General features: G+C 35.1%; 1 protein-coding gene across 1 annotated transcript in view; it reads left to right on the forward strand.

The window, feature by feature from the left end:
- Positions 1–15,017, forward strand: part of LOC133195824 (uncharacterized) — a 154,420-nt gene that overhangs the window by 60,957 nt on the left and 78,446 nt on the right. Inside the window, exon 7 of the mRNA XM_061331778.1 lies at positions 10,017–10,224. Coding sequence (XP_061187762.1) covers positions 10,017–10,224 — 208 coding nt within the window. The remainder of the gene's footprint in view (positions 1–10,016; positions 10,225–15,017) is intronic.

Consider the following 15,017-nt stretch of genomic DNA (forward strand, 5'->3'; position numbering starts at 1 on the left):
AGGTAGTGTAGATACAAATTTGTTCAAATCATGTCCCCTGGGAGTAGGGCGGGGCCACAATGGATGATCAAAGTTTACATAGAAATATATAGGAAAAATCTTTAAAAATCTTTTTTTCAAGAACAGCAAAGTTGTGATGAGTCATATTTATATGGAAGCATCCTCAGGTAATGTAGACTCAAATTTGTTCAAATCATGACCCCCGGGGGTAGGGTGGGGCCACAATGGATGATCAAAGTTTTACTTAGAAATATATAGGAAAAAGCTTTTAAAATCTTTTTCTCAAGAACAGCAAAGCTATGATTGGTTATATTTACATGGAAACATCAGGTAGTATAGATTCAAGTTTGTTTGAATCACGACTCTGGACTCTAGGGATTGGGTGGGGCCACAATGGATGATCAAATATTTACAAAAGCTCCTTCTATCAGTTTATTTTAAACTCTATGGATCTTACATGGATTGTTGTTTTATACTCAGGTGACCGTTAAGGCCCTTGGGCCTCTAGTATTGCATCCTCATCCATGTTTAAAAACTTGCCTACACTACCAATATTGATAGTAAAATTACTGTTTCTACTTGTCTAGCAATGAAAACAAGACTTCAGGGGAACTTAGTAGGCATTATCAAAATAATGGGTGTTATCAAAATAATGGTCACTATTATCAAATTGTTTTTGAAATTCAATTCAATTCAGTTTATTCTCACATTGTATAAAACAACATAGAGAAAATAGAACAACGATATCAAACAAAATACATGATGCAAGAGTGTACATTAACCTGGAAGGGTAACTCTCTTATTAAGGCCAGAGTTTTTTTATTTTCTGTTTAACGGGAATTTTTAAGAAAAAGTCGGGTCGAGGGGACGAAATAAAATAAAAATAAAAAGTTCAAAATTTGTCGAGTCGAGACCATAAAAAAAATAAAACCCAAAAATGGTATGAATTTTTTTTTTTATAGAATGTTGAAAAATGAAAGAAAACACAATAAAATTTTGTTTATCATTTATTTGGATTTCAAATATGGATAAAAAGATACACCTCCTAACTATATGCATGTGTCATCCTACTGTGGTTAATTACAAACACAAATACAAATATTTATTAGCACAAACACAATTACAATAATTGGCAAAGGCACAACACATTATAAGAATCATCAATTGTTCATACATAAATATACAATATTTTTAGTATAGAATGTGAGGCTATACATAATTATAAATCATACATCATTTGTATAATAATTATGTAATGCAATCATTTCTAGCTACCAGACTTTTTTTAATAAGTGTGTGTGTTATTTTCAGTATTTCTGGACAATGGCTATTAAAACAAAGCTTAACTTTTTGAGTATAAGACATATTTGATATTTTTCCTTGAAAAAAATTCATCAAGTTCCTTTCAAAAGTTAACCTATGATTATTGTATTTATGGCAGCTGAATAGAAAATGAAATTCATCTTCAATCTCCCCTGTGTTGCAAATATTACAAAATCTTTTATCTGTGGGTATAGACAAATGTCTCCCTTTTTCTATGGTACTTGTAAACTCTAGTATGAAAGCAAAACAATAAAATTTACAGTTTAAATTATTATATAGCAACAATAATGTTGGATACACGGACAACAGAAAAATCCACACTGCTCAAAAATTTATAGATGTCTTCTTTTGGTCATCTCCTACTGTATAAAATTTATAAAAGTAATGATAAGAAATGTTTTAAGCTACATATATTTTGATTAAACAGAAGTTTGGAGAAAGATATGGGGTTGATAGCTAACTTGACAATGCATTCCTAGTATAGGACTAAGACATTCTTGAGGTTCAGAATGGAAATTTGTCAGCTGAAATTATTTGACGAACAACAGCAGTCATCTTGGAAGTCTTCTGAACTCTTCACAAATGGTTGGGTCTCCACCAAGAAATCAAACTGCACAAAAAATGCATTGTTCCTTTAAGATACTTTATTAATATAACCAAATACAAGTAGTAGTTAGAAAGTAGAAGATAAAAAACAGTATTTATATGAGATTATTTTCTTTTCTAAATGAAGATACAAAACATTTTTTAAGAGTTTTTGATAATAACACATTTCTTATATTATAAATATAATAATTTTGTCCTTTGTTCAATTTGCATTTAAAATATTAAATTGGACATTTTGTTGACTTAATTCTTTCTATCTCTACCTTTCCACAGGGTAATGTGTGCAACTCCAATTAGCTGTCACTTGTCAGTATTGGTTTTAAATATTCTTTTCCAATCGTAATTTTGTTGGAATCCTGATCTCATTTAATTCAACCAAGCAGACATGGACTTGTATCTAAAATTTTTTAATCGTAATTTTATGTCCCTGATATAGTTAAACATAATTCATTGTAAAATTAAATTTTACCGCGAATTTTACCTCAATTTGTTATGTGATCAAATTAAATATACAATGTAAACATCTTTAAAAGAAACAAAAAACCTATCAAAAAATGTTAACCATCGAACAATTGTAACAGAAAGTTTATTAAGACGTCAAAAAACTTACCCCCAACTCCTTAGACACAAGTTCAACAGTTCACATGGTTCAGTGTGCATATAGTGTATTTAGGTTGTTGATGCCTTCATTCCGATTTCAGGATCTTTTTTCTCTTTATCGTCAATGGATTTAATATTACTATCTCGTCATTTTTATCTATAAATGTCTCGAAATGGCATTTTTTCCTTGTTGATCTGTTGATAGAACCCGCGAAAAGTGCGATAAACTAGTTCTTTAAACTGGTTATGATATCATAATCAGACGCTAGTACAAGAATTTGATTAACACAAGCTGTGTCAAACGTTTACATGATTTATTAAAATATGGTGTACAACAAACCCGATTTTATTTCAAACCATCAATAAATGACACAGTCGGCGGGTATTTTAAAAATAAAAGTGAGATTGACCTCTTTTATTTTTTTTCGGTATTTTGAAAAAATTGGGTTGGCGCTTCCCGTTAAACAGAAAATAAAAAAACTCAGGCCTAATTATATTGATAAATTTACAAAGGTTATTGATGACAGATACCTTTTTACATGAAAATAAATTTAAAAACTTAAAAGCACTTGGTCGACTTATATATGTTGATGGTAAATACAATTTTCTAAAATCATTAAAAGCAGGACATGACATAATATAATGGTATTCATCTCCAGTATCATTAAGAAATAAGATATTTTTTGAGTTTCATTGGGATATGACATGAAGTTGGTCATGTGATCAAATCTTATAACACTCAAAGGGTTGAATCATAAACAAAATTTTGTTTATGATATTGTTGATATTAATGATTAGCCATGGACTTGGCTTACTTAACCTTTGACATTTGAACCAGGAATCGTTAGCTTTCTGTCCCTGTACATGTTGCATTTCTGTATCGAGTCTAGTTCTGTAAAGATTATCATCATCCATCAATTTCTTTACACATTCTTGTTTTGACCATTCTCTAACAACTCTTAACATTATTCTATGAGCACACCGATGAATGGACACATATATGCACATATATTAATACACATAAAATCCAAATGCAGTATTCCCAGTAGTGCAAGAGATTTAAAATAAAGTTTAATAACACTGTACTTATGACAACTCAATACCACATGAAGACTGATAAAAATGTACATAAGCAGTTTAGTAAAGTGTTTGTCCTGATTTATCCTTCATGTGTCTTGTGTTGTGCTTTGGTCATTTTAAAAGCTCCCTCCTTTTCGCTCCAATTTTAGCTCACTCATTCACTTTCTGATTGAGTTTAAGGACAGACAATACAAACAAAATTTTATTAAAAATCTCGAAAATAACAACTTTAATAGGTCATGTTTATATACCGGGTAAGTAAAATGAATAAGTTTAATTGCATAGTTTTGTAATTTTTCATTCAAAGTTTAACAATAATGGGATTTAAAGTGAAAAATGTTGTTTAGATTAATATGGATGGTTGCAGAAAGGTAAAATTTTGAACATCATAGAAAGTTTACAATTTCTTAATATTTTAGGAATTTATTATTCTAATTATTTACAACAAAATAAGTCAAAAAATATCTATCAATCCAAGCATCCAATTTTTTGTTTTTATCTGTCCTTAAATGTATTTTAATAAATACAGAGAATGATCAAAGCAATAATTGTGTAAACAATATGTGGATGATGATAATCTACACAGTACCATCTTGTACAAATAAGACAGTCACCCGCATGGTGCAGTGATAGAGCGTCTGCTCTAGAGTCGCGGAGTAAGGAGTTGATCCTTACATTGTGGGTTCGAATCCCACTGTGGGATGTGGAGACCGGTCCTTCAGATGAGACCATATAAACCGAGGTCCTGTGTCGCAGTAGGTGCTGGCATGAAAAAGATCCCTCACTGCTCAATGGCCCTCATTGCCGAGCATAGGTAAAAATTTGCAGCTCTCCACTGGCAAGTGGTGGCGTCTCCATATGAGTGAAAAATTCTCAAGAGGGACGTTAACAAATAAACAAACTAAATAAACAAATAAGATGATAAGCCAAGCAAGAGACACAGTATTTTTGTGATGACATATTAAGTTTTTTTCTCCTAGAACATCCTCTTAAACAGGCCTTTTCGACTTGTGTACATACTTGCTTGTAAGTAGCTTGCCTGTCCATTTTAAGCTGGTTGACTTTTATAAGATTATTTTTGAGGGATTAACCATGAACTCTCTTTTAAGTTGGTGCAACTTTCTGCAATAATCAGTTGAAAATTTCAGATCAGGGTATATTGTTTTTGTCCTGTCTGTCTGTTTGTCTGTTTGTCTGTCTCTTGTCAACTTTAACCTTGCCCATAACTTTTGATTGGTTGGAGCTATGACTTTCATATTTCACTTGTGTATTCCTTGTGACAAGACCTTTCTTTGAGTATCATCAAATTTGACCTTTTGACCTTGACCTTGGAATTTGACCCACTTTTGCAAAATTTTATGAGATTTTAACCTAGGCCATAACTTCTGAACAGTTGGTGCTTGGGCTTTCAAACTTCACATGTGTGTTCTTTGTGACAAAGCCTTTCTTTTGATACCAACAACTTTGACCTTTTGACCTTGACCTTGGAATTTGACCTACTTTTGAAAAACTTTAACCTTGGCCATAACTTTTGAACGGTTGGTGCTAGGGTTTTCATACTTCACATGTGTATTCCTTGTGACAAGACCTTCCTCTGGATATCAACCTCTTTGACCTTTTGACCTTGACCTAGGAGTTTGACCTACTTTTGAAAAACTTTATCCTTGGCCATAACTTTTGAACGGTTGGTGCTAGGGCTGTCATACTTCACATATGTAATCCTTTTGACAAGACCTTCCCTTGGATATCAACCACTCTGACCCTTTGACCTTGACATAGGAGTTTGACCTACTTTTGAAAAACTTTAACCTTGGCCATAACTTTTGAATGGTTGGTGCTAGGGCTTTCATACTTCACATATGTAATCCTTGTGACAAAACCTTCCTTTGGATACCAACAACTTTGACCTTGACGTTTTACTTACTTTAAAAAAACTTTAACTTTCACCATAACTTTTGAACAGTTGCAGCTAGGGCTTTCAAATTTCACAAGTATATTCCTCGAGAAAAGGCCTTTCTTTGGGTACCAACATTTTTAGCTCACCTGAGCCGAAGGCTCAAGTGAGCTTTTCTGATCACATTTTGTCTGTAGTCCGTCTGTCCGTCTGTCCGTCTGTCTGTCTGTCTGTCTGTCTGTCCGTCCGTCCGTCTGTAAACTTTTCACATTTTCGACTTCTTCTCAAGAACCACTGGGCCAATTTCAACCAAACTTGCCACAAAGTATCCTTGGGTGAAGGGAATTCAAGTTTGTTCAAATGAAGGGCCACGCCCTCTTTCAAGGGGAGATAATGAAGAATTAGTGAAAAATTAGTAGCACCTTTTAAAAATCCTCTTCTCAAGAACCACAAAGCCAGGGAAGATGAAACTCCTGTGGAAGCATCCTCAGGTCGTGTAAATTCAAGTTTGTTCAAATCATGACCCCCCGGGGGTAGGGCGGGGCCACAGTGGAGGATCAAAGTTTTACATAAAAATATATAGGAAAAACCTTTAAAAATCATCTTCTCAAGAACAGCAAAGCCATGATGAGTCATATTTATATGGAAGCATCCTCAGGTAGTGTAGATTCAAGTTTGTTCAAATCATGACCCCTGGGGGTAGGGCGGGGCCACAATGGAGGATCAAAGTTTTACATAGAAATATATAGGAAAAACCTTTAAAAATCTTCTTCTCAATAACAGGAAAGCCATGATGAGTCATATTTATATGGAAGCATCCTCAGGTAGTGTAGATTCAAGTTTGTTCAAATCATGACCCCCGGGGGTAGGGCGGGGCCACAATGGAGGATCAAAGTTTTACATAGAAATATATAGGAAAAACCTTTAAAAATCTTCTTCTCAAGAACAACAAAGCCCTAATTGGTCATATTTATATTGCAGCATCCTCAGGTAGTGTAGATTCAAGTTTGTTCAAATCATGACCCCTGGGGGTAGGGCGGGGCCACAATGGAGGATCAAAGTTTTACATAGAAATATATAGGAAAAACCTTTAAAAATCTTCTTCTCAAGAACAGCAAAGCCATGATGAGTCATATTTATATGGAAGCATCCTCAGGTAGTGTAGATTCAAGTTTGTTCAAATCATGACCCCTGGGGGTAGGGCGGGGCCACAATGGAGGATCAAAGTTTTACATAGAAATATATAGGAAAAACCTTTAAAAATCTTCTTCTCAATAACAGGAAAGCCATGATGAGTCATATTTATATGGAAGCATCCTCAGGTAGTGTAGATTCAAGTTTGTTCAAATCATGACCCCCGGGGGTAGGGCGGGGCCACAATGGAGGATCAAAGTTTTACATAGAAATATATAGGAAAAACCTTTAAAAATCTTCTTCTCAAGAACAACAAAGCCCTAATTGGTCATATTTATATTGCAGCATCCTCAGGTAGTGTAGATTCAAGTTTGTTCAAATCATGACCCCTGGGGGTAGGGCGGGGCCACAATGGAGGATCAAAGTTTTACATAGAAATATATAGGAAAAACCTTTAAAAATCTTCTTCTCAAGAACAGCAAAGCCATGATGAGTCATATTTATATGGAAGCATCCTCAGGTAGTGTAGATTCAAGTTTGTTCAAATCATGACCCCTGGGGGTAGGGCGGGGCCACAATGGACGGTCAAAGTTTTACATAGAGATATATAGGAAAAATCTTTAAAAATCTTCTTCTCAGGAACAGCAAAGCCCTAATTGGTCATATTTATATGGAAGCATCCTCGGGTAGTGTAGATTCAAATTTGTCCAAATCATGACCCCTGGGGGTAGGGCGGGGCCACAATGGAGGATCAAAGTTTTACATAGAAATATATAGGAAAAATCTTTAAAAATCTGCTGCTCAATAACAGCAAAGCCATGATGAGTCATATTTATATGGAAGCATCCTCAGGTAGTGTAGATTCAAGTTTGTTCAAATCATGACCCCCGGGGGTAGGGCGGGGCCACAATGGAGGATCAAAGTTTTACATAGAAATATATAAGAAAAACCTTTAAAAATCTTCTTCTCAAGAACAGCAAAGCCATGATGAGTCATATTTATATGGAAGCATCCTCAGGTAGTGTAGATTTAAGTTTGTTCAAATCATGACCCCTGGGGGTAGGGCGGGGCCACAATGGAGGATCAAAGTTTTACATAGAAATATATAGGAAAAACCTTTAAAAATCTTCTTCTCAATAACAGCAAAGCCCTAATTGGTCATATTTATATTGCAGCATCCTCAGGTAGTGTAGATTCAAATTTGTCCAAATCATGACCCCTGGGGGTAGGGCGGGGCCACAATGGAGGATCAAAGTTTTAAATAGAAATATATAGGAAAAATCTTTAAAAATCTTCTTCTCAATAACAGCAAAGCCATGATGAGTCATATTTATATGGAAGCATCCTCGGGTAGTGTAGATTCAAGTTTGTTCAAATCATGACCCCCGGGGGTAGGGGGGGGCCACAATGGAGGATCAAAGTTTTACATAGAAATATATAGGAAAAACCTTTAAAAATCTTCTTCTCAATAACAGCAAAGCCCTGATTGATCATATTTATGTGGAAGTATCCTCAGGTAGTGTAGATTCAAGTTTGTTCAAATCATGACCCACTGGGGTAGGGTGGGGCCACAATGGAGGATAAAAGTCTGAAATAGAAATATATAGGAAGATATGTTCTGATGAAGAACTGCAAAGCCATGATTAGTCATTTTGATATGGAAGCATCCTCAGGTAGTGTAGATTCAAGTTTGTTAAAATGATGACCCTAGGGGATAGGGATGGGCCATAATGGGGGATCGAAAATTTTACATAGGAACATATAGGAAAATATCTTCTTCTCAAGAACTGAAAATCATGTTTAGTCATTTTGGTATGGAAGCATCCTCAGGTAGTGTAAATTCAATTTTGTTCAAATGATGAACCCCGAGGGTAGGGTGGAGCCCAATAAGGGGATCGAAAGTTTTACATAAGAACATATAGAAAAAAATTTCTTCTCAAGAACAGAAAAGCTATGTTTAGTCATATTGATATGGAAGCATCCTCAGGTAGTGTAGATTCAAGTTTGTTCAAATGATGACCCCTGGGATAGGGAGGAGTCACAATGGGGGATCAAATTTTTACAGAGGAATATATGGGAATTTTTTTTAAAAATCTTCTCAAGTACAACAAAGCCATTTGTTAAAACAAATTATATATTGACATGGAAGCATCATCAGGTAGTTTAGAATTCAAGACCCCCCCTCCCCCCCCCTTCCCCCCCCCCCCCCCCCCCCCCCCCCCCGTAAACTTTTCAATACTGAACTGATTTGTGCTTTTGCCTTGCTAATGTGCTCAGGTGAGCGATGTGGCCTATGGGCCTCTTGTTTATCTTTTGGCCTGGATTTTGAGAAAATTTAACCTTCGCCATAAGCTGCCATACGGGGCATCAATGTTTCACAAACACATCTTGTTTCCCCTGTGTTTTATATAATATTTTAGAAAATGACATTAATTGCATATTTTATCATATATTTTCAACAAAATAATTTTATATATCAATACTCATATGTATTTACTTGTGTTCAATTAATAATTTGGGAATTGACATTGATATTTAATCTGTCATTCTAAACAAATCAGTTTCAAATAATAATCATCAAGGTTGAATATAAACACTACATTTTGCTGTCCAGAAAAAAATTCCAATGTCTTTAGGACTTGCCCACAAGTTGGACATAGAGATTTGTACCAAAAATCTGTCATACACAAGTATATACTGTAATTTAAGGGATTTGATTTTATAAGGACATTCATTTTAACTTTGCAATATAAGAGACAGTAAAGATTAGCTTTAATAATGGAAGGTAAAAGATTTTCCCAAAAGTTGCAAGCAAAAGCATGAAGTTTGTGAGGCATGAAGTGTTAAAAAAAACAAAGGACACCAGAACAAAAATTTAATGAAACACCAGTAAAACAATAAAATGATTAAGGGCCAGAAGCAATCATTGGAGTATTTCTCATGGTTTACTCTACCACATTTGGCATGTACGTGCATGCTTCTTTGATAATCTTGACATACAGTCAAACCTTGTTATCTTGAACTTGTTGGGACCGAGAAAAAACTTCTAGATATCCAAGATATCAAGGGTAAAATACTTAAGAATTATGTGGTTAGGACTTCCCAATCACTCCTTAGTATTCGAGATATCCGTCAAGATACTGAAGTTCAACTGTATATGGAAAAATGTATATGCAAACATTTTTCTCAAAATTTAAAAATATGTAAAAAAAATTAAGTTTATGATTGAAAAAAATAGCACTTTGCAAGGGTTTACTACATCCATGTTTCATCATAATTGGTAAATCTACCAACTGACATTTCACATGAAATTGATTTGACAACTCTTAAGAAATGAGTTGTGAATGTTTTGTTATGTTGAGTTTAAACTTACTTGCAGAGTACTTTTGTGTATCTTCCATACCTAAAAAATCCATGCTATGAGGAATGTGAGAGTGGATACAATACTATAAGATGTCTTCCATATTTCATGATTATTGGTATGCCAAAGTCAGGAACCTCGAGCCTCTACTATCATCTAATACAGCACAAGGAGGTTGTGCCAGGCAAGAGAAAGGAACCAATGTATTTTAATAGGAACTGCTATAGTAAGTTTCCATTACATTTTATTATCATTAAATTATTGCATGGTTTTTAGCTCACCTGAGCCAAAGGCTCAAGTGAGCTTTTCTGATCAAAATTTGTCCATTGTCTGTCGTCGTTGTTGTCTTCGTTGTCGTAAACTTTTCACATTTTCATCTTCTTCTCAAGAACCACTGGGCCAAATTCAACCAAACTTGCCACAAAGCAGCCTTGGGTAAAGGGGATTCAAGTTTGTTCAAATGAAGGGCCACACTCTCTTTCAAGGGGAGATAATTAGGAATTAGTGAAAAAATAATGGCATCATTTAAAAATCTTCTTCTCAAGAACCACTGGGCCAGGAAAGATGAAACTTATGTGGAAACATCCTCAGGTAGTGTAGATTCAAGTTTGTTCAAATCATGACCCCCGTGGGTAGGATGGGGCCACAATGGGGGATCCAAGTTTTACATAGAAATATATAGGAAAATATCTTTAAAAATCTTCTTCTTAAGAATAGTAAAGCCAAGATTGGTCATATTTATATGGAAGCATCCTCAGGTAGTGTAGATTCAAGTTAGTTGAAATCATGACCCCCGGGGGTAGGGTGGGGCCACAATGGGGGACCCAAGTTTTACATAGAAATATATAGGAAAATATCTTTCAAAATCTTCCTCTTAAGAACAGCAAAGCCATGATTGGTCATATTTTTATGGAAGCATGCTCAGGTAGTGTAGATTCAAGTTTGTTCAAATCATGACCCCCAGAGGTAGGGTGGGGCCACAATGGGGGATCCAAGTTTTACATAGAAATATATAGGAAAATATCTTTAAAAATCTTCTTCTTAAGAACAGCAAAGCCATGATTGGTCATATTTATATGGAAGCATCCTCAGGTAGTGTAGATTCAAGTTTGTTCAAATCATGACCCCCGGGGGTAGGGTGGGGCCACAATGAGGGATCCAAGTTTTACATAGAAATATATAGGAAAATATCTTTAAAAATCTTCTTCTTAAGAACAGTAAAGCCAAGATTGGTCATATTTATATGGAAGCATCCTCAGGTAGTGAAGATTCAAGTTTGTTCAAATCATGACCCCCAGAGGTAGGGTGGGGCCACAATGAGGGATCCAAGTTTTACATAGAAATATATAGGAAAATATCTTTAAAAATCTTCTTCTTAAGAACAGTAAAGCCAAGATTGGTCATATTTATATGGAAGCATCCTCAGGTAGTGAAGATTCAAGTTTGTTCAAATCATGACCCCCAGAGGTAGGGTGGGGCCACAATGAGGGATCAAAGTTTTACATAGAAATATATAGGAAAATATCTCTAAAATCTTCTTCTTAAAAACAGTAAAGCCATGATTGGTCATATTTATATGGAAGCATCCTCAGGTAGTGAAGATTCAAATTTGTTCAAATCATGACCCCCGGGGGGTAGGGTGGGGCCACAATTGGGGATCAAAGTTTTACATAGAAATATATAGGAAAATATCTCTAAAATCTTCTTCTTAAAAACAGTAAAGCCATGATTGGTCATATTTATATGGAAGCATCCTCAGGTAGGGAAGATTCAAATTTGTTCAAATCATTACCCCGGGGATAGGTTGGGGCCACAATGGGTGATCAAAGTTTACAGAGGAATCTATAGGAATAAGTCTTTTTCTCAAGAACAGAAAAGCCATGATTAGTCAAATTGATATGGAGGCATCTTTGGGTAGTGTAGAATGAAATTTGTTCAAATGAGGGCCCCGGGGGTAGGGTGGGGCCACAATGGGGGATCAAATTTTTACAAATGAATATATGGGAAAAAAAATCTGCTGCTCAAGAACAACAAAGCCATTTGTTATATTGATATGTATTGATATGAAAGCATCATCAGGTAGTTTAAAATTCAACAACCCCCCTCCCTGTAAACTTTTCAATACTGTACTGATTTTTGCTTTTTTTTTCAGGTGAGCGATGTGGCCCATGGGCCTCTTGTTTAGGGTAACAATTGAAATTGTTATCCTGCAAAAACCATAATGCAAACTGAGGAAAAGCTAATTAAGGTCCACAATGGCTTTTAAGGGATAACAATTTCACAAGTTAAGTTAAATGTTATTTTTTTGTTATACTTTACGGATTTAAGTACATTTTAAAGAAAACTTTGGTGAACCATATTTGCAAACATTCTGAGCAGTTAACAATTTTCATACTGTTACCTGTTATCATGCATTTTCAACCGTTGCTATGTAATGTTACTCAGAGGGCATGGTTTCTGAACATAGTAGGGTAATAGTACTTTTTAGCTCACCTCAATGAAGTTGAGGGGAGCTTATGTAATACCCTTGGCGTTGGCATCCCAGGTTAAAGTTTTTGGAGCAGATTTCTTTTCAAGTACTACTATGCCCTACCTTAATCAGACATGGAAGATGTTTCTAGTATGTTTTATTTTACCAGTCAAGGTTTCAGATGCTGCAGTTTCAGCTAAAGAATGACCAGGTAATTGTCTTTGAAGCAGGTTAAAGTTTTTGGAGCAAGTCTCATTTCCAAGTAACTATAAAACTATATATTAACCAAACTTGCATGGATGATACTTCTAAGGATGCACATTACCAGCTTCAGATGCTGGATCTGACCTACGGTACATTTTGCGGATGAGTTACTAGGTTAAAAGTTTTTGAGCAGGTTCATTTTAAAGTCGCTGTGTTGACCAAACTTGCATGGATGTTACATCTAAGGATGACACTACTGGACTTGCTTCAGGTGCTAAATTTGAATTACAGTAAACTTCTTTTATAACGTACTCGGTTATAAAGTATCTCCGGATGTAAAGTAGCCATTCTGTGGTCCCGGTAAAGTTGTTTATATATAAGATTGGAAAAAACACTGCTTACAACGTATTTGTATATAACGTAGTATCGCTTATAAAGTATTAGGAATTTGGTCCCGTTACATAATTACACCACTTATAACGTATTCTGACACATGGTTTCACACCTTTTCTATCAGCTCAGGGACTGCGGATTAGTCACGGTTTGTTGACTTCATAGCTTCTCCGTAATGGGTGTTTTTCTAACAAGGTTTCTTTGTTGTTTCAGGTAGACGTATTTATAATAAATTGTTTGAATAAAGTTCATCGAGTAGATGTATTCATAATAAATTTTTTGAAGAAAAAATCATCTTTGAGTCAGTAAATAGCAATATAGACGAAAATGATATAATTAAACAAGTGAAAGGAAAATACAGTGATTCAATATCAGTAGACCGCGACGACAGCGAGGACGATGAGGCCGTGCCTGACACGTGCATACCATCTACCGAGATGATCAAAGGGCATTAGTCTGAAGTTTTCAGGACTCTGGCAACTCTGGAGACTTTTGTAAATAAATGTCCTCAGGCCAAACAGACAAACATTATGGACTTTTTATATGATCTGACGATAAATAAATAAAATGTTACTGAATATTAATCTTTCTTTATATAAGAAACGAAACCAAATATACTTGTAAATCATTTACAATGTATACATACTTTAAAATATAAATAACACACTAGCAGTTTGAAAACTGTTTACGGTAAAGGTGTACTGAGTACTTCCGGTCTCCGCTTATAACGTACACCGGTTATAACGTAGGATTTATCACAGTCCCCTGAGATACGTTATAAAAGATGTTTACTGTACATTATCCAGATGAGTGACCAGGTTAAAGTTTTTGGAGCAGTTTCTTTAGAAAGTGGTTATAGGCCCTATGCTAACCAACTTTGCACTAAAGATACATTTATTGATGTACACTACCAGAGATGCTTCAGATGCTGGATTTGACCTACATTTTTCAGAAAAGTGACCAGGTTAAAGTTTTTGGAGCAGGTCCATTCCCAAGAATAGGCCAGAAGGCTTACTATTATAACTGTATTTTAAAAGAACTTGGTTTTAATTCTACTTTTGGAAATCCCACTTATACTCACAGTTCACTTTCTAAAGATGAAATCCTTTAATATCACATTTCAGTATTTAAAACTTTTAACATTCCAGTCATCCAAAGTGAGTTTGATCTACCCTACATGTACCTATATTGGATTCCTAAACTTCTTAAAAATCCTTACAAACAAAGATACATTGCAGGGTCAAGCAATTGCTTTACTAAGCCCCTATCCTTACTCCTTACAAAAATATTAACTGCTGTTAAGGAGAAACTTCAGTCATACTGTGCTACCGCTTATTCTAGAAGTGGTGAAAATCAGATGAGAATTCTCAAAAACTCAAAAGAACTTATAGAAAATTTAAAATCATCAATTTTTTTTCAAAAGTCAGTAACATCAAATCTTGCAACTTTTCTAGACTTTATACAACCATTCCTCATTTAAGGAATGAATTTAATAGCTACCCATTTTATAGGGTATAAACTGGGTTGGGGCAGTTTACGCTTTATAAACCGCGAAGCAGTTTCTTGTAAACTTTTCACATTTTCCACTTCTTCTCAAGAACCAATGGGCCAATTTTAACCAAACTTGGTACAAAGCATCCTTTGGTAAAGGGAAGTTTAAATTGTTAAAATGAAGGGCCAAGTCTCATTTAAAGGGGAGATAATCAAGAAAATACAGAAATTTGGTGGGGTCATTAAAAAATCTTCTTCTCTAGAACCACAGGACCAGAAAAGCTTAAACTTATGTGGAAGCATCCTGGGGTAGTGTAGATTCTAAATTGTTCAAATCATGACCCCTGGGGGTAGGGCAGGGCCACAATAGGGAATCCAAGTTTTACGTTGAAATATGTAGTAAAAATCTCTAAAAATCTTCTTCTTAAGAACCACTGGACCAGAAAGGCTGAAACTTATGT

Source organism: Saccostrea echinata, unplaced genomic scaffold, assembly GCF_033153115.1.
Source record: "Saccostrea echinata isolate AGI-Se365-2 ecotype Australia unplaced genomic scaffold, CSIRO_AGI_Sech_v1 ptg000029l, whole genome shotgun sequence".
Classification (NCBI taxonomy): Eukaryota; Metazoa; Mollusca; class Bivalvia; order Ostreida; family Ostreidae; genus Saccostrea; species Saccostrea echinata.